The sequence below is a fragment of the Somniosus microcephalus genome, chromosome 12, assembly GCF_052327205.1.
Source record: "Somniosus microcephalus isolate GS21.2 chromosome 12, FLI_Smic_1.0, whole genome shotgun sequence".
Classification (NCBI taxonomy): Eukaryota; Metazoa; Chordata; class Chondrichthyes; order Squaliformes; family Somniosidae; genus Somniosus; species Somniosus microcephalus.
The window spans coordinates 110,073,886-110,098,371 of NC_140998.1; the positions used below are offsets into that span (position 1 = coordinate 110,073,886).

General features: G+C 42.8%; 1 protein-coding gene across 1 annotated transcript in view; it reads left to right on the plus strand.

Annotated features, from left to right (window-relative positions):
* The window catches only part of prkd1 (protein kinase D1), a 576,249-nt gene that overhangs the window by 508,676 nt on the left and 43,087 nt on the right, over nt 1-24,486 (plus strand). Inside the window, exons 5-8 of the mRNA XM_086003420.1 lie at nt 5,710-5,920; nt 9,370-9,447; nt 9,827-10,025; nt 23,942-24,065. Of these exons, the coding sequence (XP_085859546.1) occupies nt 5,710-5,920; nt 9,370-9,447; nt 9,827-10,025; nt 23,942-24,065 (612 nt within the window). The remainder of the gene's footprint in view (nt 1-5,709; nt 5,921-9,369; nt 9,448-9,826; nt 10,026-23,941; nt 24,066-24,486) is intronic.

A 24,486-nucleotide genomic window follows, 5' to 3' on the forward strand; every position in this document is an offset into this window, starting at 1 on the left:
TTGAGAGAGCTTAGTCTCTTGTTCCCAGAGTCGCTATCGCTCTTCTGGTCTTCGGAGCTACTGTCCGTCATCATTTGTACCTTTCTGTGCTTTTCCTTATTGATTTTTTTCCTGTTAGTGGATTTTTTGTTTCCAGATCGGCATACACGTGTAATGTGTCCCATTTTTCCGCATTGCCTGCATGCTTTGTCCTTGAACCAGCAGTCCCTCTGGTCATGGGTGGATCTGCCGCAGCGATAACATCTCTCGAAACCCCGTGTCATTTCATGGGTGCCGAAGTCTTGTGGCTTTTGCTGTATCTCTGCAGCTCCTCTTGCACTGAAAGCCTTGTCCAGTGTTAAATCTTTCTCAGAATGTAGCCTTTTTTGTGTTCCTACACTTCGGAGACCGCAGACGAATTTGTCTCGTAGAGAATCTGCCAGTCCTGCCTCGAATTGGCAGTGTAGGGTAGGAACAATCTCCTTAAAATTCTTGTCCATCGGTTCGGCTGGAGTGATTAAATTTCGTAACAGCTTGTATGTCTTTGCGCCCATTAGATTTAGAAGTACTGAAGCTTTTTTTTCATCTTCTATTCCATTTGCGGTGCAATATACCTCCACTCTTTCCACATATGTGGTCCAATCCTCGATCTCGTTATCAAAAGCATCAATATTGCCAGAATTAGGCATCTTAGAAAAGATATGGCGCTTCCCGCGCTTTTCTTTCTTTTCTGCAGAAAAGATATGGCGCTTCCCGCGCTTTCCCGCCGCTGCTGCCGATGACAACGCTGTTTCCCGCGGTTTCCGTTCTTTTTTTATTTATTTATTTACAGTTGGAGACTCGTTCCCGCCGGACTCTCTCTCTAGGTCTGAACGCCGACCTGCTTGCAGCGCCGGCTGTCTCCCGAGTGCTCCCTCCCCATCTGTTACTGCTTGCCTCCGCTTTCGCTGCTTGGCCCAGCTGTAGGGCCAGCCGCTGGAGCCCCAGCCTGACACCCAGGAAGGATTACCGCAGTACCTGCCACCAGCTTGGCCAGCTGGTGAAACAACAGCTTCTTTCACTTCTTGATTCTTCTGGACGCCAGAGGAATCGATGTCCTTGAGGTCCTGCCAAATTGTAGGTAAGTCCGTTTCCACTTCGTCACCACTGTTGTGTCTGTGTGTTGATAGAGACACTGAAGACAGGAGTTGGTTTGATAGGTGTTTACTAAACAAAGTCTGGAGGGGAACTAACGGATACAACACAATACTCAGGCTTATATAGCCGAGTGGCCATTACCGGCATTACAGTACACATGGGGCTCTTAAAGGCACATACACTACAAGTGTGGCAAGGTTGGATGGCATTTATTTTAATGCAAGGAGTCTTACGGGTAAGGCAGATGAATTGAAGGTGTTGATGAACACATGGGAGTATGGTATTGTTGCTATCACAGAGACATGGTTGAGGGAGGGGCAGGACTGGCAGCTCAATATTCCGGGGTATAGAATCTTCAGGTGAGACAGAGGGGGGTGTAAAAGAGGAGGGGGTGTCACAATATTAATCAAGGAGTCAATTACTGCAGTAAAGAGGGATGATATCTTAGTAGGTTCCTCTAATGAGGCCACATGGGTAGAACTTAAAAACAAAAAAGGGGCAAGCACTTTGCTGGGAGTGTACTATAGGCACCCAAACAGTCAGGGGGAGATAGAGGAACAGATATGTAGGCAAATCTCAGAGAAGTGTAGAAATAATAGGGTAATAATAGTAGGGGATTTCAACTTCCCCAATATTAACTGGGATAGTCAGAGTGTGAAAAGCTTAGAGGGTGCGGAATTCTTAAAGTGCATCCAGGAGAGCTTTTTGAGCCAGCATGTAGAAAGTCCTACAAGAGAGGGGGCAGTACTGGACCTAATTCTAGGGAATGTAGCCGGGCAAGTGGTAGAAGTGTCAGTAGAAGAGCATTTTGGTGACAGTGACCATAATTCGGTGAGATTTAAGGTAGTCATGGAAAAGAACAAAGTTGGACCGGAAATAAAGGTTCTAAATTGGGGGAAGGCCGATTTTAACATGATAAGGCAGGATCTGGCCAAAGTGGACTGGGATCAGCTACTTATAGGAAAATCCACATCAGAGCAGTGGGAGTCTTTCAGAAAGAAAATAGAGAGAGTACAACGCCAACATGTTCCCATAAAGGTCAAGGGTGGGGCCAACACACCCAGGGAACCCTGGATGTCAAGGGATATACAAGAATGGATTAGGAAAAAAAGGGAGGCTTTTGGCAGATACAAAGGACTAAAAACAGTGGAAGCCCTAGAGGAGTATAGAAAGTGCAGGGGGGTACTTAAAAAGAAATTAGGAGAACGAAGAGGGGACATCAAAAAACACTGGCGGGTAAAATAAAGGAAAATCCCACGGTGTTTTTAAGTATATTAAGGGCAAGAGGATAACCAGGGAAAGAGTAGGGCCCATCAGGGACCAAAGTGGCAATCTGTGTGCAGAGCCGGAAGATGTAGGTGAGGTTTTAAATGAATATTTTGCATCTGTGTCCACTATGGAGAAGGACAATGTAGGCATAGAAATCAGGCAGGGGGATTGTGATATACTTGAACAAATTAGCATTGAGAGGGAGGAGGTCCTAACGGTTTTAGCGGGCTTAAAAGTGGATAAATCCCCAGGCCCAGACGAGATGTATCCCAGGCTGCTGTGTGAGGCAAGGGAGGAGATTGCAGGGGCTCTGACACAAATTTTCAGAACCTCTCTGGCCACAGGGGAGGTGCCAGAGGACTGGAGGACAGCTAACGTAGTACCATTATTCAAGAAGGGTAGTAGGGATAAACCAGGGAATTACAGGCCAGTGAGCCTAACATCAGTGGTAGGGAAATTATTGGAAAAATTCTGAGGGACAGAATTAGTCTCCACTTGGAGAGGCAAGGATGAATCAAGGATAGTCAGCATGGCTTTGTCAGGGGGCGATCATGTCTAACCAATTTGATTGAATTTTTCGAGGGGGTGACTAGGTGTGTGGATGAGGGTAGTGCAGTTGATGTAGTCTACATGGACTTCAGTAAGGCTTTTGACAAAGTCCCGCATGGGAGGCTGGTCAAGAAGGTAAGAGCCCATGCGATCCAGAGCAATTTGTCACATTGGATCCAAAATTGGCTTAGTGGCAGGAGGCAGAGGGTGATGGTCAAAGGTTGCTTTTGTGACTGGAAGCCTGTGTCCAGTGGTGTACCGCAGGGATCGGTGCTGGGTCCCTTGCTGTTTGTAGTGTACATTAATGATTTAGATATGAATGTAGGAGGTATGATAAGTAAGTTTGCAGATGACACGAAAATTGGTGGAGTGGTAAATAGCGAGGAGGGAAGCCTCAGGCTACAGGACGATATGGATGGGTTGGTCAGATGGGAAGAACAGTGGTAAATGGAATTTAACCCTGAAAAGTGTGAGGTGATGCATTTTGGGTGGACTAACAAGGCAAGGGAATACACAATGAATGGTAGGACCCTAGGAAGGACAGAGGATCAGAGGGACCTTGGTGTGCATGTACATAAATCCCTGAAGGCAGCAGGACAGGTAGATAAGGTGGTAAAGAAGGCATATGGGATTCTTATAATCTATGCCTCGGCTAATGAAGGCAAGAGCAGGGAGGTTATGATGGAGCTGTACAAAATGCTAGTTAGGCCACAGCTGGAATACTGTGTGCAGTTCTGGTCGCCACACTATAGAAAAGATGTGATTGCATTGGAGAGGGTGCAGAGGAGATTCACCAGGATGTTACCTGGGCTGGAGCGTTTCAGCTATGAAGAGAGATTGGACAGGCTGGGGTTGTTTTCCTTAGAGCAGAGAAGGCTGAGGGGGGACCTGATTGAGGTGTACAAAATTATGAGGGGCATAGATAGGGTAGATAGAGAGGAACTTTTCCCCTTAGTAGAGGGGTCAATAACCGGGAGGCATAGTTTCAAGGTAAGTGGCAGGAGGTTTAGAGGGGATTTGAGGAAAACCTTTTTCACCCAGAGGGTAGTTGGAATCTGGAACTCACTGCCTGAAAGGGTGGTAGAGGCAGGAACCCTCACAACATTCAAGAAGCATTTAGATGTGCACTTGAAATGCCATAGCATACAAGGCTACGGACCAAGTGCTGGAAAATGGGATTAGAATATATAGGGCTTGATGGCCGGTGCGGACACGATGGGCCGAAGGGTATCTTTCTGTGCTGTATAACTCTATGACTCTATAAAGGGGAGGGCCCAAGCCCACAACTCTGCGAGGCCCAACCTGGACCACCAGGGAGCAGGGTGCTGTGCCAGCAACCTGGCACTGAAGCGGCGTGCTGGGCTGCCAGATTGCGGCACGTTCAAAGACATAACGGTCCGTGACAAATAATCGGCCGATTTTTTTTTTTCCCTGCCTGCCCTTTACTTAGCGCCCCACGAGCCTCCTGACGCTCCGTTTCCGTTCCCGAATCAGTCGCCGTCATCGCCCGGCGCAGATTCAGGTGGAGCGAAAATGTTGTCATCGCCTGCGCAGCGGAGCAGGGTGCTACCAGTTACCGCCGCCGCGAAACCCCCGCTGAATTTAGCGGGAGTTAGCAGCTCCGCGACCAGGCGAAAAGTCGTTTGCGCCCCGTTAGTGCCAAAAAAAGGCGCGAATGCACCAACTTTCTAGCCCATAACCCCTTTACTAGGCCTTACCAGTAATGCTACAAGGTGTGTGTGCATATATATTCTTTAATACTTAAGTTCCAGTGAGTCATAGAGGTAGAAATTTAAAGCACAGTCTAGTAGCTCGAACTTTTTTGGTTTCATTAAGTTGCCTAGTTACTGGATAATTCAAATTAAACAACTTTAATTAGGAGTAGGCTATACTTCCATCATATTATTGAAATATAACATTAAAATATGGCTATGGAATTAGTTGTGGGGCGGGGACTAAAGGAATGAGTGGCAGGATAAGCAATCCCACTCCTAACAGTAGAATAAATTATGCAAATAACTGCATTTGTTATTCAGCAATCTACCCTCACACTTGTGGTATAAATACCAACATACTGTGAGTTCAATACATTAGTATTTAAGTTGCATAATAGGTGTACTAGTAGCATCTGCCGGAAACTGAGAAAACATAGAGTGCAAATGTTTTAGAATTCAAAGAAAATGTCAGATAAAACAGTATTTTAAAACCCAGGCACACATTGACTGCTGCGATATCATTAATCGAAAATAACAATTACATCTCTGATTCAGTAACATAATACAAAGATCATATATTCAGTTTGTGTTTTAACCTAAATGTTATTGCTAACCTACAACTATATTTGCATAGCTGCAGATTGCACTTACTTACTTAACCCTCTCACTTTCCAAAGCACTTTAAAACTGACTCAACAGTATGTCTTTCCAGCCTGTGTAATGCTGTCTGATAGCTAAGTGTGAACCAATTGGTGTAGAAATTTAAGCCAATCAGTGTGCAAATTGCTGTTTAATAGTGTAAGAAAAAATAGACAGTGAAGAATAAAAATGTGTGTGTCTCTAACATGTACCATTCCTAAGTAATTAGGTAATTCCTAATTGCTGTATACATTTTGCCATGTTTGCAATCTATTAACAGGTTACCTAGCCTTATTCAATATCATGTAAATGACTATCTATTTAGCCGTACGTACTTAATATTTTTACAAACGTCTTTCTAATCTGTTACAGAAAAATAACTGTGCAAATAAAATGACACTTTGTTATTATGTACTTGTAGCAGAAGACACCATCTGAGTCTTTCATTGGAAGAGAGAAACGCTCAAACTCACAGTCATACATTGGTCGTCCCATTCAACTGGATAAGATTTTCCTTTCCAAAGTTAAAGTGCCTCACACATTTGTAATTCATTCCTACACTCGTCCCACTGTTTGCCAGTACTGTAAGAAGCTTTTGAAAGGGCTTTTTAGACAGGGTGTGCAGTGTAAAGGTGAGTATTGTAATTAATTTGCATGAAAACTAATTTAAAAAGTTGTGTTATGTGTATTGTGTTTACTTCTCGCAGTGCAGTTTCTTTTTACCGTGTTGGCACATTAAATTAATTCAGATTCTACTCATTTTGTTCAATAAAGGTCATCATATTAATTATATATTTATTTTTCATTATGAGGCTACAATTTAAAACTATCCAAACTCGCTCCTGCTTGAATAAGTCTCCAACAAACTCCACATTGTTTAAACTTTTTAAAAATTCATACACGGACATTTATTGCCCATCCCTAATGTCCCTCGCGAAGGTGGTGGTGAGTTGCCTTCTTGAATACAGCTGAGTGAGTTGCTAGGTCATTTCAGAGGGCTGCTAAGAGTCAACCACATAACGGCAGATTTCCTTTCCGAAAGGACATCAGCGAACCAGATGGGTTTATTAACAACAATCCGATAGTTTCATGGTCACCATTACTGATATTAGCATTTTTATTCCAGATTTATTTAATTAATTGAATTTAAATTCCCCAGCTGTCGTGGTGGGATTTGAACTCAAATCGCTGGATCATTAGTCAAGGCCTCTGAGATTACTAGTCCAGTAACATAACCACAATGCTACCGTACCCTTAAATCTTACAAATCTGTTTTCAAAGCTTGTTTACAATATAACCACCGTAGCTCCTCACCACCTTTGACCAATCTAATTTGTGATAGGACTTCAAATATACTGATGAATGCCCAAGAGGTATTTAATTAATTTTAATTTAAAAACAATGTTCAATGGGGAATTTACGGAACCAGTTATTTCATCAGTCAGGTATCAAAAAACTCGGAGATGTTCCCTGGTGCCATCTGTGATACAGTTTAGACTTTGGGAAATGGTAAATGCCCCACATTATCTAAGACTCTATTGATTTTGTTTTTCTTAAAATCATATAATTTTAATCTTTGAAAGTATACTGTGTGAATTTTTACCCAGGTGGGATGGTAAATCCTATTTTATCCCAAAGCTAAGCCTGCAGTTATACTGAGACCGGTAGCTGAGCAGTACAATTACTTTACCAACATATGCAGAATTCCATTCCTTAGACAGTATATTTTAATATTTTGAGAGCACAACTGCAAGCTCTACTTTCTCGAACCATTAAGTAGACTCCGCAGTAATTTCTGAGCATTTTTTTAAACTGGGCTTCACACTGCATTGACGTTACACTACACATTGTGCTAAGCCCAAGTGGTGTCAGATGGCTTCCCCAAAGGGGTCTCACATCTTTTGCATTTAGTGCATGGCAAGGTTAGATCGGGAACTGTTGCTCCTTTTGCATCAATACATACTTCAAACTCCTTTGTGTTGAATTGAAAGTGGAAGTATAACTGCACTCACAATTTGTGTTCTCAGCAGCGGAAAGTAAAAATTCAAACATATTAATGTCTGCCAAGCACTGCTGTGATGGGCGTTTCTTTAGTGAAAATGTGAGGGATAAAATAAAACAGATATTGTTACTGTATGTGATTGAAGTCCTGAGCCACTAAACAGAGGATTCCAGGTCATAATTCATTTACATGAACTAAAGTTTTGGGAGACAGTGTTCATGAGCCGGCATCTTTGTACGGTTACCTCTGGTGACACTTAGTCTGTAATTATGATGGCCCACATTATCAACTGGCTTACATGTTTCCCCGAGACCTAGCAGAAACTCCTACCAGTGAACGTCCCAGAGACCTAGCGCTACCCGACCCAGCTTGACTTAAAATAACGCGTAGTTCCTGTCACAACTACCATCCTGGAGGACTCAACAGAAATAATCAAAGGTTTCAGAATGTCTATAAGGTAATCATAATAACTTTGATAATTTGGGGAAGTCCATGCTAGAGTAATCAGACATAATCAGGGCCAACTAGCTTCAGCTGCTTCATCAATGAGCTTTCCTCCATTATAAGGTCAGAATTGGGGCTCTTCGATGATGATTGCACAGTGTTTAGCTCCATTCAAAATTCCTCAGATAATGAAGTAGTCCATGCCCGCATGCAGCAAGACCGCATTCAGGCTTGAGCTGATAAGTGGCAGGTAACATTTGCGCCACAAAAATGCAAGACAATGGCCATCTCCATCAGGAAAGAATCTAACCATCTCCCCTTGACATTCAATGGCATTACCATTGTCGAATCCCCCCACCATCAACATCCTGGGTCACCATTGACCAGAAACTTAACTGGACCAGCCACATATATACTGTGGCTACAAGAGCAGGTCAGAGGCTGGGTATTCTGTGGCAAGTGGCTCATCTCCTGACTCCCCAAAAGCCTCTCCACCACCTACAAGGCACAAGTCAGGAGTGTGATGAAATACTCTCCACTTGCCTGGATGGATGCATCTGCAACAACACTTAAGAGTCTCAACATCATCCAGGACAAAGCAGTCCGCATGATCGGCGCCCCAATCCGCTAGCATAAATATCCACTCTCTCCGCCAATGGCATACCATGGCTACAGTGTGTACTATCTACAGGATGCATTGCAGCAAGTTGCCAAGGCTTCTTCGCCAGTACCTCCCAAACTCGTGACCTCCACAAGGACAAGGGCAGCAGGGACATGGGAACACCCTCACAAGTTCCCCTCCAAGTCACACACCATCCCAAGTTGGACAGATATTGCCGTTCATTCATCATCGCTGGCTCAGAATCCTGGAACTCCCAACCTAACAGCATTGTGGGACTGCAGTGGTTCAAGCTGAAGGCTTGCCTGTATGCTGGCCTTGCTAGCAACTCCAATATTCCGAGAGTAAAACAAAATTTCTGCAGAGTGGCCTTGATGTGCTAAAAGGACTTTCTCGCTCAGGACGTCATGTTCTTTAATTAACTTACTTATCAATGTTCTTGCTTTTATATTCCATTTGCTTACTCCATTACTGAAAAGAAAAATGATGTTTTATCAAAATGCAATTTTTCACGCTATTTCATGCTTCTGTTCCCCATCTGACCGAACAGGCACCAGCTTCCTCCCAGAGCTCTTGGAATGCTGCTTTTGACCCAACTATCAGGAAATGCTTGACTGAAATATTGATTGACTCCTGTCTAAGTATAATTTTTTAACCCACCCCCTCCCTCTGGGGAAGTACCTCCCTTCAATTCAGTCTCTCTCGAATCTCTGATTGGGTACTGACTGGAGATCAAGGGTTAATCCCATGTTTCCATCATGCAGGAGGCTAGCTCTCAGTGTGTTGTACCACTGAACTGACTCAGGACACAACCTACTTCATCTTTCACATAATATGAGAAAGTTCAGTTGTCAAAAGTCTATTAAAATTAATTGTTGTTGATGTGATTTCCATATTTGCCTTTTGTAAACAACCAATTTTTTGCAGTATTGTTTATTCAAGAACAGTATTAATACATAATATTCTATGAGCTGTTCATATATTATTAACTAAATCTTTGATTTTTTTTCTGTTAGATTGCAAGTTCAACTGTCATAAACGTTGTGCCCCTAAAGTGCCAAATAATTGCCTTGGTGAAGTGGCTATTAATGGAGGCAAGTTGGAACTTACATCCATCTCCACATCTCAAACAATGGATCTTCTAAGGAGTTTTTAACATTTGGGGTTTTTTTTGATTAAAAATCTTCACTCTTTGGCACAATAATGCACTTGAATATTTCATGCAAATACGTGATTTGATGTGCCATCACCTGTGGAACCTGTTCAGTCATCACTTAAACTGTAAAGAAATTGTACACCTGGTGTCAAACACCAAGAGGAAATGTTCCGTTGTCATCTTACATGTGTTACTTTTGTAAAGTCTATGGACTCCTAGACATTTTTCTCTTTAACTAGTGCTTAAGTATTAGATGAATGTTAGAGCATCACCAGCAAAAATTGTGATTGGTTTGTGTGGTTTGTATATTTTGATAGATTTGCTTAGTCCTGGTGCAGAGTCAGATGTAGTAATGGAAGAAGGAAGTGATGACAATGACAGTGAAAGAAACAATGCACTGATCGATGACATGGAAGAGTCCATATCTCATGACTCTGAAATATTAATCCCAGGGAGTCACGGTGACAATGGTGACATGCAGGACCATGAACATGATGATGCAAACCGAACTATAAGGTTAGTCTGTGCTGATGAGAATAAAGGGAGTTTCACAGAATTATTCATGCCATCAAATGAACTGGGTTAAAGCTGCCGGTTGCATTCCATAACATGATGGGTCTTAGACAATACTCTTGGCTCACAATGTCACTACAGGAGAAGTTCATGGAAAGAAGAGGACATTTTAGGAAAAATGTCTGCTTCTGGGTTGCCTCTGAGCAATAACTACTTGCATTTATGAAATGTTCCAGGCCGCTTCACAGGAAAAACAGATGACAAGCAGTAATAGGAGAGTTAGGGGAAATGATTAAAAGCAACAAGAAGGTTTTAAGGAGGCTTATGAAAATGGGGAGAGAGTTAACATGATGGAGGTGTTTAGAGAGGGACATCCAGAGATTAGGATGAAAATTGCTGAAGGTTTTGTGACCAGAGGTGACGCGGAGTGAGGGACCATACACAAGAGGCCAGAGTCAGAAGATCAAAGGACAGGGGCTGGTTTATGGGAATGATAGGTGTGATGAAATATTTCCATTCATCACTGCCTGTGACTGAGATCGGTTTCAGTGTCATTTCCCTTCCCCCAGACCTCATTGTATTGTGTACTGGAATGTGCTGTATTGTATACTGGAATGTGCTGGAATGTGCTGTGTGTAGGGCTCCGCCCATACCTGGCCCCGTTTGTAAGCTAGCTTCAGTCTAGCCCCAATCTCCAGAAGGACGACATCTCTCTCGCTTACGTGTTTCGTTCTAAGTTAATAAAAGCCTTGTTTTGTTCTGCTACCTTCGAGTCTCGGAATTATTGAGGCACATCAATAGGTGTTGCACAGAATCACAAAATGAGGCCATAGACAAATTAATAAACAAGGATGAGCATTTTGAATTCAATGAATCAGAGTTGGTGAGGCCAGGAGTGAAGGACAAGAGAGAGGGACAGGATGTGAATGACAGAATTTTGGACAAGTTGGAATTTATGCACAGTAGAACTCAGGAGGTATCTGAGAAAGGAGTTGGAGGGTATTGAAAGTAATGGAAAAGTAGATAGGGCTTCAGTGGCAGTAGTGGAGAGTAATAGTGTAAACAGTTCATGTTGCAGAGGTGGAAGTAGTCTTGGTGATGGGGTTAAGATATGAAGCTCAGATATGAGGTTGCACATGGTCAGGTTATAAAGCATAAAATATGAGAAAAAAGGAAAAGTGAAAGCACTATTAGATTGCAGACATTGTCCTTTATCTCGTAATAATATTGTGGAGACATTCAGATGAATAACCTTCTCCTTTAACTAGATACATTGTAGGCCAAACAACACATTTTATCATGTTCACAGCTAAAGATTACACACCTTCAGCATATGTTGTGATTCGTGTTATTCCTGCATCTACTAAATGAATGCAGTTCTTCATTTAACAAGAATTGGCTGTGCCATATTTCTGAACATTTATATATTAATTGTATATCAGGGTGGGTAAAAAAATAAATTCTTTCCCTATTCTAAGAAATTTAATGCATCAAAGATGACAGCCAATCATCCTTCAGTTCGTAATTATATTGTAATATATTGTGACATGAGGCTATTATGGAAGTTTGCAATATTATTGAGCTGGATAGGGAGAAGAAATTATGTCACATAGGATGTCAGATATACTTTGTTGTGGACTTAGGACTGAAAGCAATTAACTTTTGCAAATAAAGATGAATTGGGTAAGTCATCTCCGTAGCAACATTATATGCTGAAATTAAGCTTTAATTCTTTATATGAAATGGAGTAATATGTACAGCCTGTATGTGGATGAGACACTGGTTCCTAAAGTCTAATCTGCACCTGCCTGTACAGAACATAAAGAATTAAAAATGCCATGTGCATTTTGATTGACGTGGATGACACAGATCTGTTCACAAATCTTTGTTTTGTTCTGTTGTAGTGTGGGTAGCAAATTTAAAGGAGGCTGGTGTTTGTTCTGCCTTCGCACACGCTTTTTTCAACATTTGATGCAGCAAAGCAAAAGTATAGATCATTTTTAAGGAAAAAATATCTCTGGAGTAAATAGTGTTCATAAAGTACTTGATAAATTTCCAGAAGTCCATCAAACAGAAGACTACCACGAATAGACCACTGGCAAACATCAATAAATCAAAGTGGCTACATCGAGTCAAAATCTCAGTCTTTATAAGGATTCTCTTTATCCATTTTTACTGAGCAGAGCACTTCTGTTTTCCAGACTGATAAACAGGGCACAGCTTGACTCTACTCTTGTCAGGCACAAGTGTAAGACTGCTCCTTCCTTTGCAATCTGTTCTTTTCTAGTATAGAGGCTTGAGAGGATGTATTGACATGCTTAACCTGGACGAGCCCTGCTAATTACTTCAGAAATTTTGTCATTGTTTTATGTAGTGGGGCCCACAGTTTGCCTCACCAAACCCTTCCCTCCCTTTCAGAATGTGATTGGACCCATATTCATTTACTCATGGCATGCAATGGAATGCTGTCACCTGGTATAGCGAGAGGAAATAAACTTATTAAAGCAAACAACAAAATACCACAAAATTATGGACTTTCTTAGTATAACTAAAGTCTTATACCACCAGTTTCTTGAGATCTCCTTCCCTGTTTGCAACAAGCAATAAATAAACTAGTTTGGCTTTTGGCTGGTAGAATGTCTCAATAGCATCTCAGCTCTGTCCATTATAACGGCTCATTATATTAGTCATTTTCTGTTTCTCAGGTTTTCTCAGGTTACAGAAAGCACCCAACCATATTTTTTTAATTTGAATTATCTAGTCCATTACATTTATTTTTTTGAAAAGTACTTAATTGCTCTCTACACTACCAAGAGACACAGCAGCATTTATCTGATTTATAGTTCAATACACACAATAATATATGGTTACACAAAATGAATAGCACCAGGCCGATTGGGATCTGGTGAGCTTCTCTGTAGAATACTATCACCTGACACGTATACAGTAGTCCTCTGGGATAATCCCACAAGAGGTGGGGTAGGGGTTCCCACCCAATCCTCACATCTCCAACATTTAGCAGAGCCAATTTTTTTCACGGCACTGAGTACATAAAGTCTTTTCATTACTGTATTGAGTCAGCCACACCTCAGCATAACGAACAGAATGAGTAGTAGTGTACAAGTGGGCATTCAAATGTAACAGTAGGCAATTCCTCTTAATTTGTAAGGTGCCACAGAAAACGGTATCCACTAATTTTTTTAAATAATGGTTTAAAATACACTTTTAACTCTAAGATCATTTTGAGATTTAAAGGCTATAACTTAAAAGTTTACCTATGACTTGATTAAACATTGATTCTGCTGTAAATGGCTTGGAAATTGAACCCTGTTAAGTTGTCTTCCTCAAATGTTCAACAAGCACAACCCAGACATATTTCCTGTAACTGATTACAGTAGCCATGCATTTCTTGATTCGATTCCACTAATTGGCTGTTATAAATGGGGATGAATGCCTTAAGCTCATTGCATGGCAGAAAGCAAAACACCAGGGGAGCCAATACTCTGATATACATATTGCCTTACAGAATTGCACAAATTGGGAATTATGTCAAAATTCATACTTGATTAAATTTTGCTGAGACAATTTTGTAGATTAAAGCCTTCCCGTACACAATGCAATGACCAAGTTGATGGAGAACACAAATTTAATATATGACCAATGCTCCCTAACAACATTTACAGTGAAAATATGGCATTGAAGGCTCTCCAGAATTATTTACAGAATGAGTCTATAAACCATACAGTTTGTTGAACATTTTTATTGTGGAAAGCAAAGTGGCTTCCAGCCATCACCACATTAGTAAAATGCAGAAATAAAAACAAAAAATGCTGGAAATACTCAGCAGGTTAGGCAGCATCTGTGGAGAGAGAAACAGAGTTAACGTTTCAGGTCGAAGACCCTTCGACCAGCTCTGACGAAAGGTCATCGACCTGAAATGTTGGGCTGGATTTTGTGAATGGAGGCGAGTTGGTTGCTGCTTGTTGTGTCAATGTCCCGCCTCCATCCTCGCCTGACCATTCAGAGGGATTTTCCCTTGATTGAGCTTGTTAAGCCCGCCCTGCAGGCTCAGTAAGCCAATTAGGGAAGAAGTCACTGTCAGATCACGTCAACGTCAGACGTGCTATCTGTCAAGACTTCTTGAAAGGAGAAATGTCAGCGTTTGACAGCTCTGTGAAGCTATCAAACACTGACATTCTCTTTAGTTTGATGAGCCTTTGTGGTGAGGACTCAACAAACATTGAAAATAAGTAAATTTCAGATGTCTGATGGATCGGAGGGTCCATCAGCCATTACCTGAAATTGACAAGGTGGATGTCCGCTCTCCCGATCCAGCGCGGCTAAAGGCTATAGAAGGAAAAAAGGTAAGTAAACACTTTTTTAAACTAATCACTCACCTTGCATACTTACCACTCCACACATGCACCCATCATTCACCTCTACACCTTACTCCCAGGTGCCTCCAACCACCGCAGACCTCCTCCACGTCTCCTCTAACCCGGCGGGGTTCTCCGAGGTCGGGAAGCCTTCACCTGTGAAGGTAAAATGGCACTAATCCTTTTTTCTGCCTGTTAACAGGCAGTTAAAAGGATTAAAAGCCTTTCCCGCCTCCAGGAGACGGGACCCGAAGCTGCACATCTTCCCACCTCCTGGCAAGTGGGCATGGAGGCAGGATGGGGGGCGGGTTTGCCACTCGTCCATGCTTTCTCCGATTTTACGGGCTATCCCGCCTCCATGCCCGCCTCCTCGGGGCTTGGAAAATCCAGCCCATTAACTCTGTTTTTCTCTCCACAGGTGCTGCCTGAACTGCTGAGTATTTCCAGCATTTTCTGTTTTTATTTCAAATTTCCAGCATTTGCAATATTTTGCTTTTGTATTAGTAAAATGCAGACTCTAGCTGCTGTTTATTTTGTTAAGACAAATATACTTTACTTACAAAAAACTTCAAACATTGGGTTGCATCTCTTCCCAACCACACATTTCTTGATAAATAACCTCTGGCTTTAACTCTATATGTGTTGAGCATTTTCTATTTGCATAGACCACATTAAGTCTTCAAGACTACTGGTTCTATTGTACATTTCCTACAAGGATGGTCAAGTGGTTTGCTTCATTACTAAATAGTGGCCTAGAAATTCACTGGCGCCCCGTCAGTCTCGCCAGGGCGCCGGAGGTACCGCCCCGGAAGGCGTCGCGACCGCCCGCCGGAAATTGAGTTTCAGCGCCCCAAACGGAAGCGCGGCGCTACTCGAGGCGCCCCGCATCCCTCTTGGGGCGCTGCAACTGAAAATCGCAGCGCAACGCGCCGCAGCGCCACACGCTGCGGCACGGCGCGCTGCGGTACTGCAGGCCTTCCTCCCCTTCTTAAAGGGGAGGAGCCTGCTGCAGCCCGATCGGCGACCGCGAGTGCCAGCAAAAGAGCCCAGCACCGAGGAGAAGTGCCGGGCTCTTGGGGCACAGCCAGCACAATGCGGGGGGGGATGCTCAGGAGGCTGGGGACGGCAACGTGAAGAGGTGCTGGCAGGCGGCCAGCAAAAAAAATGGCCGCCCCGCACCTCAGCGCCTCTACCGCCGCAGGTAGGCACCCCTGAACCGGTCGCAAATTGCGACCGGCGTTAAAGCAGGGGGCGCTAACAAATTTGGTGATCGGGGCGGTAGTGGGGCGCTGCGCACACCGATGACGTCATCGGTGACGGCGCTAACGGCTAGCGCCGCCATTAGTGCCCCACTAAATTTAGCGGGAGGCGTGGCCAGTGGCGCAAAACCCACTAAGTGCCCTCTTTGGGCGCCAACGGGTGGCGCAGCCCACTGAATTTCTAGGCCAGTGTGTCTAAGTCTTAACATATTCAGAGGCCATTAACCTGGTTTACCAGCCATCACTGCAGTTGCTCCATTTTCAGCAGGTGTCAATTTTAGTGGAAGAGATAGGTAGGGTACCTACACGGCTTTTTTCAGCATGCTTTCTCTAAGCATTCTAACCCTCGTTGTCTGTTCAAACTGGGAAGGTTGTAAATATTTCTATCACAAGAAGTGCCATTATCTATTTTTACTAAAATGTATTATAATTCTAGTCTTGAGGCATTGCAGTTCTTTATTAACCACAGCCTTTTTCTAGATTGTGCCTCTGTGTGGTAAACCTGATTTCACGGAGAAAAAATGCTCTTCACTATAGTAATTCTGATAACTCTGTAGCATTGTCGTTCAAACTACCCATGCTCCTGCCTTTTGTTCCTCTAAAGTGTTGCTAATTTGGCCCAGTGAACATGCATCTCCTGAGCATTGTGTAAGATCTTTAATCTTCCAGTCATTAAGCCTGTAAAGTGCATGTAGAAGCAGATTGTCCTATGGAGAAACAGAAGATACTATGGTGAGACACTGGTAGATGGAAGACCAGGTATGTGGAGATGGCACGGTGTAATTAGTTGGGGGGGGGCGGGGCGGTGGAAGGGAAAGATAATCAAAGAAAAGTGAAAACACTCAAACCGGAAAGAAATAATTAGAAAAGAGAATAAAAATAGTACAGGATGAAGAATAGGTAAAAATGAGAAAGGAATGAGTGAAAAAAATGGAAATCTGTGGTAATTTTTTTTAATATGCGAGAACAGTGAGAAATTAATGAGAAAAATGTATATAAATGTAAGTTTAAGCATTTTGTCAGCTATGACACAGATTCAGAGCAGTTCTACTGCAGTGACTCCATCAAAGTGACACACATGGGTCGTATTTTTCTCTGTTCACTAATTGTAGTGGGAAGTGTAGATGCAAGTAAAGAATAGTGGTATGTTGATAGGAAACCGAGTTAAATAACTGCTTTGTATCTACCTTATCAAATCCCTTTATCATTTTAAAGACCTCGATTAGATCACCCCCCCCAACCTTCTAAACTCAAAGAAATACAAACTAAGTTTATGCAACCTGATCTCATAATTTAAGAGGATGTGGCAGAAGAAAAAGGAAAATAAAAAAGTAAAAGAACTAAAGCAAACAAGAAACAGTGACAAAGGGAAAGGCTGCAGTACAGGGAGAAGAAAGACATAGCAAGGTGAAGTTAAACGTTGTTTTAAAAAAAAAACCTGAGCAGAGGAAAAGAAGTTTACAGCAGCAAAAAGAAGTAACAGTAACCACAGTGATAGAGTCACAGAGTTATACAGCACAGAAAGAGGCCCTTCAGCCCATCGTGTCTACGCCGGCCATCAAGCCCTGTCTGTTCTAATCCCATTTTCCAGCACTTGGTCCATAGCCTTGTATACTATGGCGTTTCAAGTGCTCATCCAAATGCTTCTTGAATGTTGAGGGTTCCTGCCTCTACCACCCTTTCAGGCAGTGAGTTCCAGATTCCAACCACCCTCTGGGTGAAAAAGTTTTTCCTCAAATCCCCTCTAAACCTCCTGCCCCTTACCTTGAAATTATGCCCCCTGGTTATTGACCCCTCTACTAAGGGGAAAAGTTATTTTCTATCTACCCTATCTGTGCCCCTCATAATTTTGTATACCTCAATCAGGTCCCCCCTCAGCCTTCTCTGCCCTAAGGAAAACAACCCCAGCCTGTCCAGTCTCTCTTCATAGCTGAGGCGCTCCAGCCCAGGTAACATCCTGGTGAATCTCCTCTGCACCCTCTCCAATGCAAGCACATCTTTCCTACAGTGAGGAATAGTGCTACCATGAGGGGAAATGAAGGAAGGGAAAAATAAAGAAATCGAACGGGAAAGGTGGAAATACCGGAATAAAGCAGCCGTAAGGAACAGCAAACCTTAAAGTGGCTTAGAACCCCCCCTTATGTCATGGGCCACTCCACTTTCTCTAGCAGTGAAGACAAGAGACAGCCAACCCATGTCAACAATGAAATACCCCACCAGGACTTAAAAAGAGCTGTCCTTGACCCAAAGAGGTATACACAGAAGAGCCCATGTGCTCACCCTGAACTTAAAGTAATTAAGATCAGTAGAGAAAAAGTACTTGAGAAACTAATGGGACTAAAAGCTGACAAATCTCCTGGACCTAATGGCCTATATCCGAGGGTTCTAGAAGAGGTGGCTGCAGAGATACTGGATGCATTGGATGTGATCCTCCAAAATTCCCTAGATTCTAGAACAGTCCCAGCAGATTGGAAGGTAGCAAATGTAACCCTGCTATTCAAGAAAGGAGGGAGAGAGAAAACAGGGAACTACAGGCCAGTTAGCCTGACATCAGTCGTCGGGAAAATGCTGGAATCCATTGTTAAGGAATTGGTACCAGGGCACTTAGAAAATCATAATATGATTAGGCAGAGTCAACATGGTTTTATGAAAGGGAAATCATGTTTACCAAATTTATTAAGAGTTTTTTGAGGATGTAACTAGCAGGGTAGATAAAGGAGAACCAGTGGATGTAGTATATTAGGATTTCCAAAAGGCATTCGATAAGGTGCCACATAAAAGGTTGCTATGCAAGATAAGGGCTCTTGGGGTTGGGGATAATATATTAGCATGGATAGAAGATTGGTTAACCGACAGAAAACAGAGAGTAGGGATAAACGGGTCATTTTCCGGTTGGCAGGCTGTAACTAGTGGGGTGCCGCAAGGATTAGTGCTTGGGCCTCAGCTATTTACAATCTATATTAATGACTTAGATGAAAGGACCGATTGCAATGTATCCAAGTTTGCTGATGATACAAAGCTAGGTAGAAAAGTAAGCTGTGAGGAGGACACAAAGAGCCTGCAAAGGGATATATACAGGTTAGGTGAGTGGGCAATAAGGTGGCAGATGGAGTATAATGTGAGGAAATATGAGGTTATTCACTTTGGTAGGAAGAACCGAAAAACAGAATTTTTTTTTTTTTAACGGTGAGAAACTATTAAATGTTGGTGTTCAGAGAGATTTAGGTGTCGTTGTACAGGAAACACAGAGAGTTAGCATGCAGGTACAGCAAGCAATTAGGAAGGCATCTGGAATGTTGGCCTTTATTCAAGCGGGTTGGAGTACAAGTGGAAGGAAGTCTTGCTACAATTGTACAGGGCTTTGGTGAGACCACACCTGGAGTACTGTGCACAATTTTGGTCTCCTTATCTGAAATAGGACATACTTGCCTTAAAGGTGGTGCAACGAAGGTTCGCCAGGCTGGTTCCTGCGATGGGGGGATTGCCCTATGAGGAGAGATCGAGTAGATTGGGCCCATAATCTCTGGAGTTTAGAAAAATGAGAGGTGATCTCATTGAAACAAATAAGATTCTGAGGGGGATTGACAGGGTAGATGTTGAGAAGTTGTTTCCCCTGGCTGGAGTGTCTAGAACTAGGGGGGCATGGTCTCAGGATAAGGAGTCAACCTTTTAAGACTGAGATGAGGAGGAATTTCTTCACTCAGAGGTTTGCATATCTTTGGAATTCTCTGCCCCAAAGCACTCTGGATGCTGAATCATTGAGTATATTCAAGGCTGAGATAGATAGATTTTAGGACTCCAGGGGAATCAAGGGATATGGAGATCAAGCGAGAAAGTGGAGTTGAGGTCGAAGATCAAAAATGATCTTATTGAATGACGGAGCAGGCTCGAGTGGCCGTGTGGCTTACTCCTGCTCCTACTTCTTATGTTTTTATGTTCACCCTCAATGTCTCTACCACAGTCTAAGCCATGCAAACCAAAACAGAGCTACCATCCTCTGCAACTATAGAATAGCTGTCTCTCCCAGTGATCCATCTCAATGCCCAGAAAGCTGGGTCACTATCCTCACACAACTGAGGAGAACTGATCCTACCCCAAGCTCAAAACTCCCCAATTGGAATAAGGCTCCATAACAGAAACCAACCGCTATGACCCAGGTTATCACACTGCAGGAAGTCACACCATAGTAATAAAAAAAACAGCTACCCACACGACAAGCAACCTATGGACATTTTTAAAATTTGCTCCTGAGTTGTGGGTGACGCTGGCAAAGCCACATTTATTGCCCATCTGTAGTTGCACTGTGAACTGTTGGTAGGCCTTCTTCTTGAACTGCTGCAGTACTTGCGGTGAGGTTGATCTGATGGTGTTCTTAGGAAATTCCACGATAGTGACCCAGTGACAATGAAGGAACGGTGATTTATGTCTAAGTCAGGGTGGTGTGTGACTTGGAGAGGAATTTGGAAGTGATGGTGCTCCCACAACATTACTGCTTTTGTCCTTCTTGGTGATGAAGGTCACATGAGTATCAAAGTAAGCTTGGGGAGTTGCTGCAGGGTGTCTTGTAGATTGTACATACTGCAGTCACAGTGCACCACTGATGGAGGGGTTGGATGTCAAGTCCAGTGGCACTCCCAGTGACTAGTAGATATTTGATATTATCTGCCTATATAGTCAACTTATTGCACTATTGCCAACAAACCCATACACAATACAACTATATGGGGAAAGGCATATGCTATACGAAATGCAAGGGTCTTTGACCCTGTGACACAACAGAGTTGTCGACTAGGGTTCAGTAACCCTAGCAGATGAGCTAATAAACCAGACCTCACGCAATCTGCACCCAGCCAGTTGAGCAGACCTGGGCACAAGAGAGAGGCTGAGCATTGGCAGTCCTCCCTGGACTGGAAGATGCAAATCAAACAAGCTGTATATAGGGCCACCTCTGAAGGGACAACACCAGGCAACTATGCAGTGTAGCGCACCAACACACCTGCCCTGTAGTGTACATTGGTAGAAAAAATTGTGCATCATAAATTTGTAATCAATAGAATTGTGAGAGAAAATTATAAAAGGACATAGGAGGAATAGACTCATCACTTTCAACTTCTGGGCAATGTGGCAGAACAATCATAAATAACGGAGCAATCATAATATGATTGAATTCTTCATTAAGATGGAGAATGAAGTAGTTGACTCAGAGACTAGGGTCCTAAATTTAAATAAAGGAAACTATGATGGTCTGAGGCGCGAGTTGGGTAGGATTGATTGGGGAATGTCACTCAAAGGGTTGACGGTGGATAGGCAATGGCAAACATTCAAAGACCGCATGGATGAACTACAGAATTTGTTCATCCCAGTTTGGCATAAAAATAAAACAAAAAAGGTGACTCAACCGTGGCTAACAAGGGAAATTAGGGATAGCATAAGATCCAAGGAGAGGACATATAAATTGGCCAGAAAAAGCAATAATCCTAAGGATTGGGAGCAGTTTAGGATTCAACAAAGGAGGACAAAGGGATTAATTAAGAAGGGGAAAATAGAATATGAGAGTAAGCTTGCAGGCAACATAAAAACTGACTGTAAAAGCTTTTATAGATATGTGAAGAGAAAAAGATTGGTGAAGTCAAGCGTAGGTCCCTTGCAGTCAGAATCAGGGGAATTTATAATGGGGAACAAAGAAATGGCAGACCAACTAAATACATATTTTGGTTCTGTCTTCACAAAGGAGGACACAAATAACCTCCCAGAGATGCCGGGGAACATAGGGTCTGATGAAAGGGAGGAACTGAAAGAAATCAGTATTTGTAGGGAAATGGTGTTAGGGAAATTGATGGGATTGAAGGCCGATAAATCCCCAGGGCCTGATAATCTACATCCTAGGGTACTTAAGGAAGTGGCCCTAGAAATAGTAGATACATTGCTGATCATCTTCCAACATTTGATGGAATCTGGAACAGTATCCATGGATTGGAGGGTAGCTAATGTTACCCCACTATTCAAAAAAGGTGGTAGAGAGAAAACAGGGCATTATAGACCAGTAAGCCTGACATCGGTAGTGGGGAAAATGCTAGAGTCCATTATAAAAGATGTAATAGCAGAGCACTTGAGAAACAGTGACAGGATCGGACAAAGTCAACATGGATTCACAAAAGGTAAATCATGCTTGACTAATCTACTGGAATTTTTTGAGGATGTAACTGGTAAAATAGATAAGGGAGAACCAGTGGATGTGGTGTATCTGGACTTTCAGAAGGCCTTCGATAAGGTCCCGCATAAGAGATTAGCGTGTAAAGTTAAGGCACATGGGATTGGGGGCAAGGTATTGACTTGGATAGAGAACTGGTTGGCAGACAGAAAACAAAGAGTTGGAATAAACGGGTCTGTTTCCGAGTGGCAGGCAGTGACTAGTGGGGTACTGCAGGGATCGGTCCTTGGACCCCAGCTATTCACAATATATATAAATGATCTAGACAAGGGAACTAGATGTAATATCTCCAAATTTGCAGACGACACAAAGCTGGGTGGGCGTGTGTGCTGTGAGGAAGATGTCGAGAAACTCCAGGATGATTTGGACATGTTGGGTGATTGGGCAGAAACATGTCAGATGCAATATAACGTGGATAAATGTGAGGTTATCCACTTTGGTGGCAAAAACAGGAAGGCAGATTATTATCTAAATGGCAATAGATTGGGAGAAGGGGAAGTGCAACGCGACCTGGGTGTCCTTGTGCACCAGTCGCTGAAGATAAGCATGCAGGTGCAGCAGGCAGTTAAGAAGGCAAATGGTATGTTGGCCTTCGTAGAGAGAGGGTTTGAGTACAGGAACAAGGATGTCTTGCTGCAGTTGTACAGGACCTTGGTGAGACCACATCTTGAGTATTGTGTGCAGTTTTGGTCGCCTTACCTGAGGAAGGATGTTCTTGCCATGGAAGGAGTTCAGTGAAGATTCACCAGGCTGATACCTGGGATGGCAGGAATGACGTATGAGGAGAGATTGGGTTGATTGGGCTTGTACTCGCTGGAGTTTAGAAGAATGAGAGGTGATCTCATTGAAACTTATAAAATTCTGACAGGACTAGACAGACTAGATGCAGGAAGGATGTTCCCGATGGTCGGGGAGTCCAGAACCAGGGGACACAGTCTAAGGATAAAGGGTAGGCCATTTAAGACAGAAATGAGGAGGAATTTCTTCACCCAGAGAGTGGTGAACCTGTGGAACTCTCTACCACAGAAGGTGGTGGAGGCCAGTTCATTAAATATATTCAAGAAGGAGTTGGATATATTTCTTAAGGCTAAAGGGATCAAGGGGTATGGGGAGAAAGCAGGGACCGGGTATTGAATTTGGATGATCAGCCATGATTGCATTGAATGGCGGAGCAGGCTCGAGGGGCCGAATGGCCTACTCCTGCTCCTATCTTCTATGTTTCTATGTTTCTAAAGAATGCTAGAACATTCTGTATAGCTAACAGTAAAGTAGAAGTCTTCAGAGGTTATGCTAAGGATTTACATTGCACTGATCACACTGAACAGAGTACTGTGGTCCCTGTCACAAAAACATACAGGCACTGGAGAAGTACAAAGAAGAGCAATCGGATAAAGCCTAAATGTAAAGGGAATGAGCTATGAGGAAAGATTACAGAATCTCAAGCTCTACAGTCTAGAATGAAGGCTTTTAAAGGGGAACCTCATTGAGGTATATGTATTAAATGGTATATCTAATACTTTAAAGTCTGGCTAGTAGAAACAGTTAAATTAGTGAAAAGGGAATTTCAACCAAGTATTAGGGAGGACTTTTTTACTCAAAAAGTAATAAATATTTGGATAATCTGTCAGGAAGGGCAATAAGGATGAACATTAGAAATGTTCATAATGCAGTTGGATATAATGGGAGAGCTGGGATACTAGTATCATAAACCTCAACCGCCTGAAATGATTTCTCTGATCCCTGACTTTATTCATATACTTATGTTAACCCAACAAAGACCGGGAATTGAATTTGGGATCTTCCTGGTCTGTGTGGCTCAGTACCACATTGAGTGGCACAATTACCAACTGAACCATCAGGGGAGCTCTTCAGTGACATCTTACTTACATTTTCATCCAACTTTTTCCAAACAGTTAACTGAACAGTGTTACTTTAAAATAAAAAAAACATAAAAGTTCAAAAAAGTCCAGTGGGTCTTGTTTAGCTCCAGAAGTAGATAGCATCACCTCGCCCCCAGAAAAATGTGTTTTAAAATTCTAAATGATTGATGTTTTGCTATTTTTCTCTTTTAAGCCCTTCCACAAGCAATAACATTCCTTTGATGAGAGTGGTACAGTCTGTTAAACACACGAAGAGGAGAAGTAGCACTGTACTGAAGGAGGGCTGGATGGTTCACTTCACCAGCAAGGACACTCTGGTAAGAACATTATTACTCAGACCTGTCAGATATTGGGTACTGAGTGTTCACACCAGTATGTTTAAAATCTAGGAAGGGTGTGTATAGATTACAACTTTAGCATTGCTGTGAAGTGATCTCTGCTTTCTACTGATGCTAATGTTTCTGTATAAATCCATAGTAAGGACCCAACCTTACTCCTGAGGTAAGAAATGTGTACCTTCCTAGAGGAGGTAATCTCACACCACTTGGGTTTTATACCTCCTGGAATTAATTTACATGTTTAGACAGTGTGGACACTACTACATGGGCTCTCTGAACATTTAAATTTGAACTGCTGGGAAAGGAGTTCTGCACATAGGTCGGAGAAGTGGAGTTCCAGCCAGGCAGTATAAACTGGGTCTGGCTGGAACCAGAACTGTGGCTACAGGTCTAAAACCGG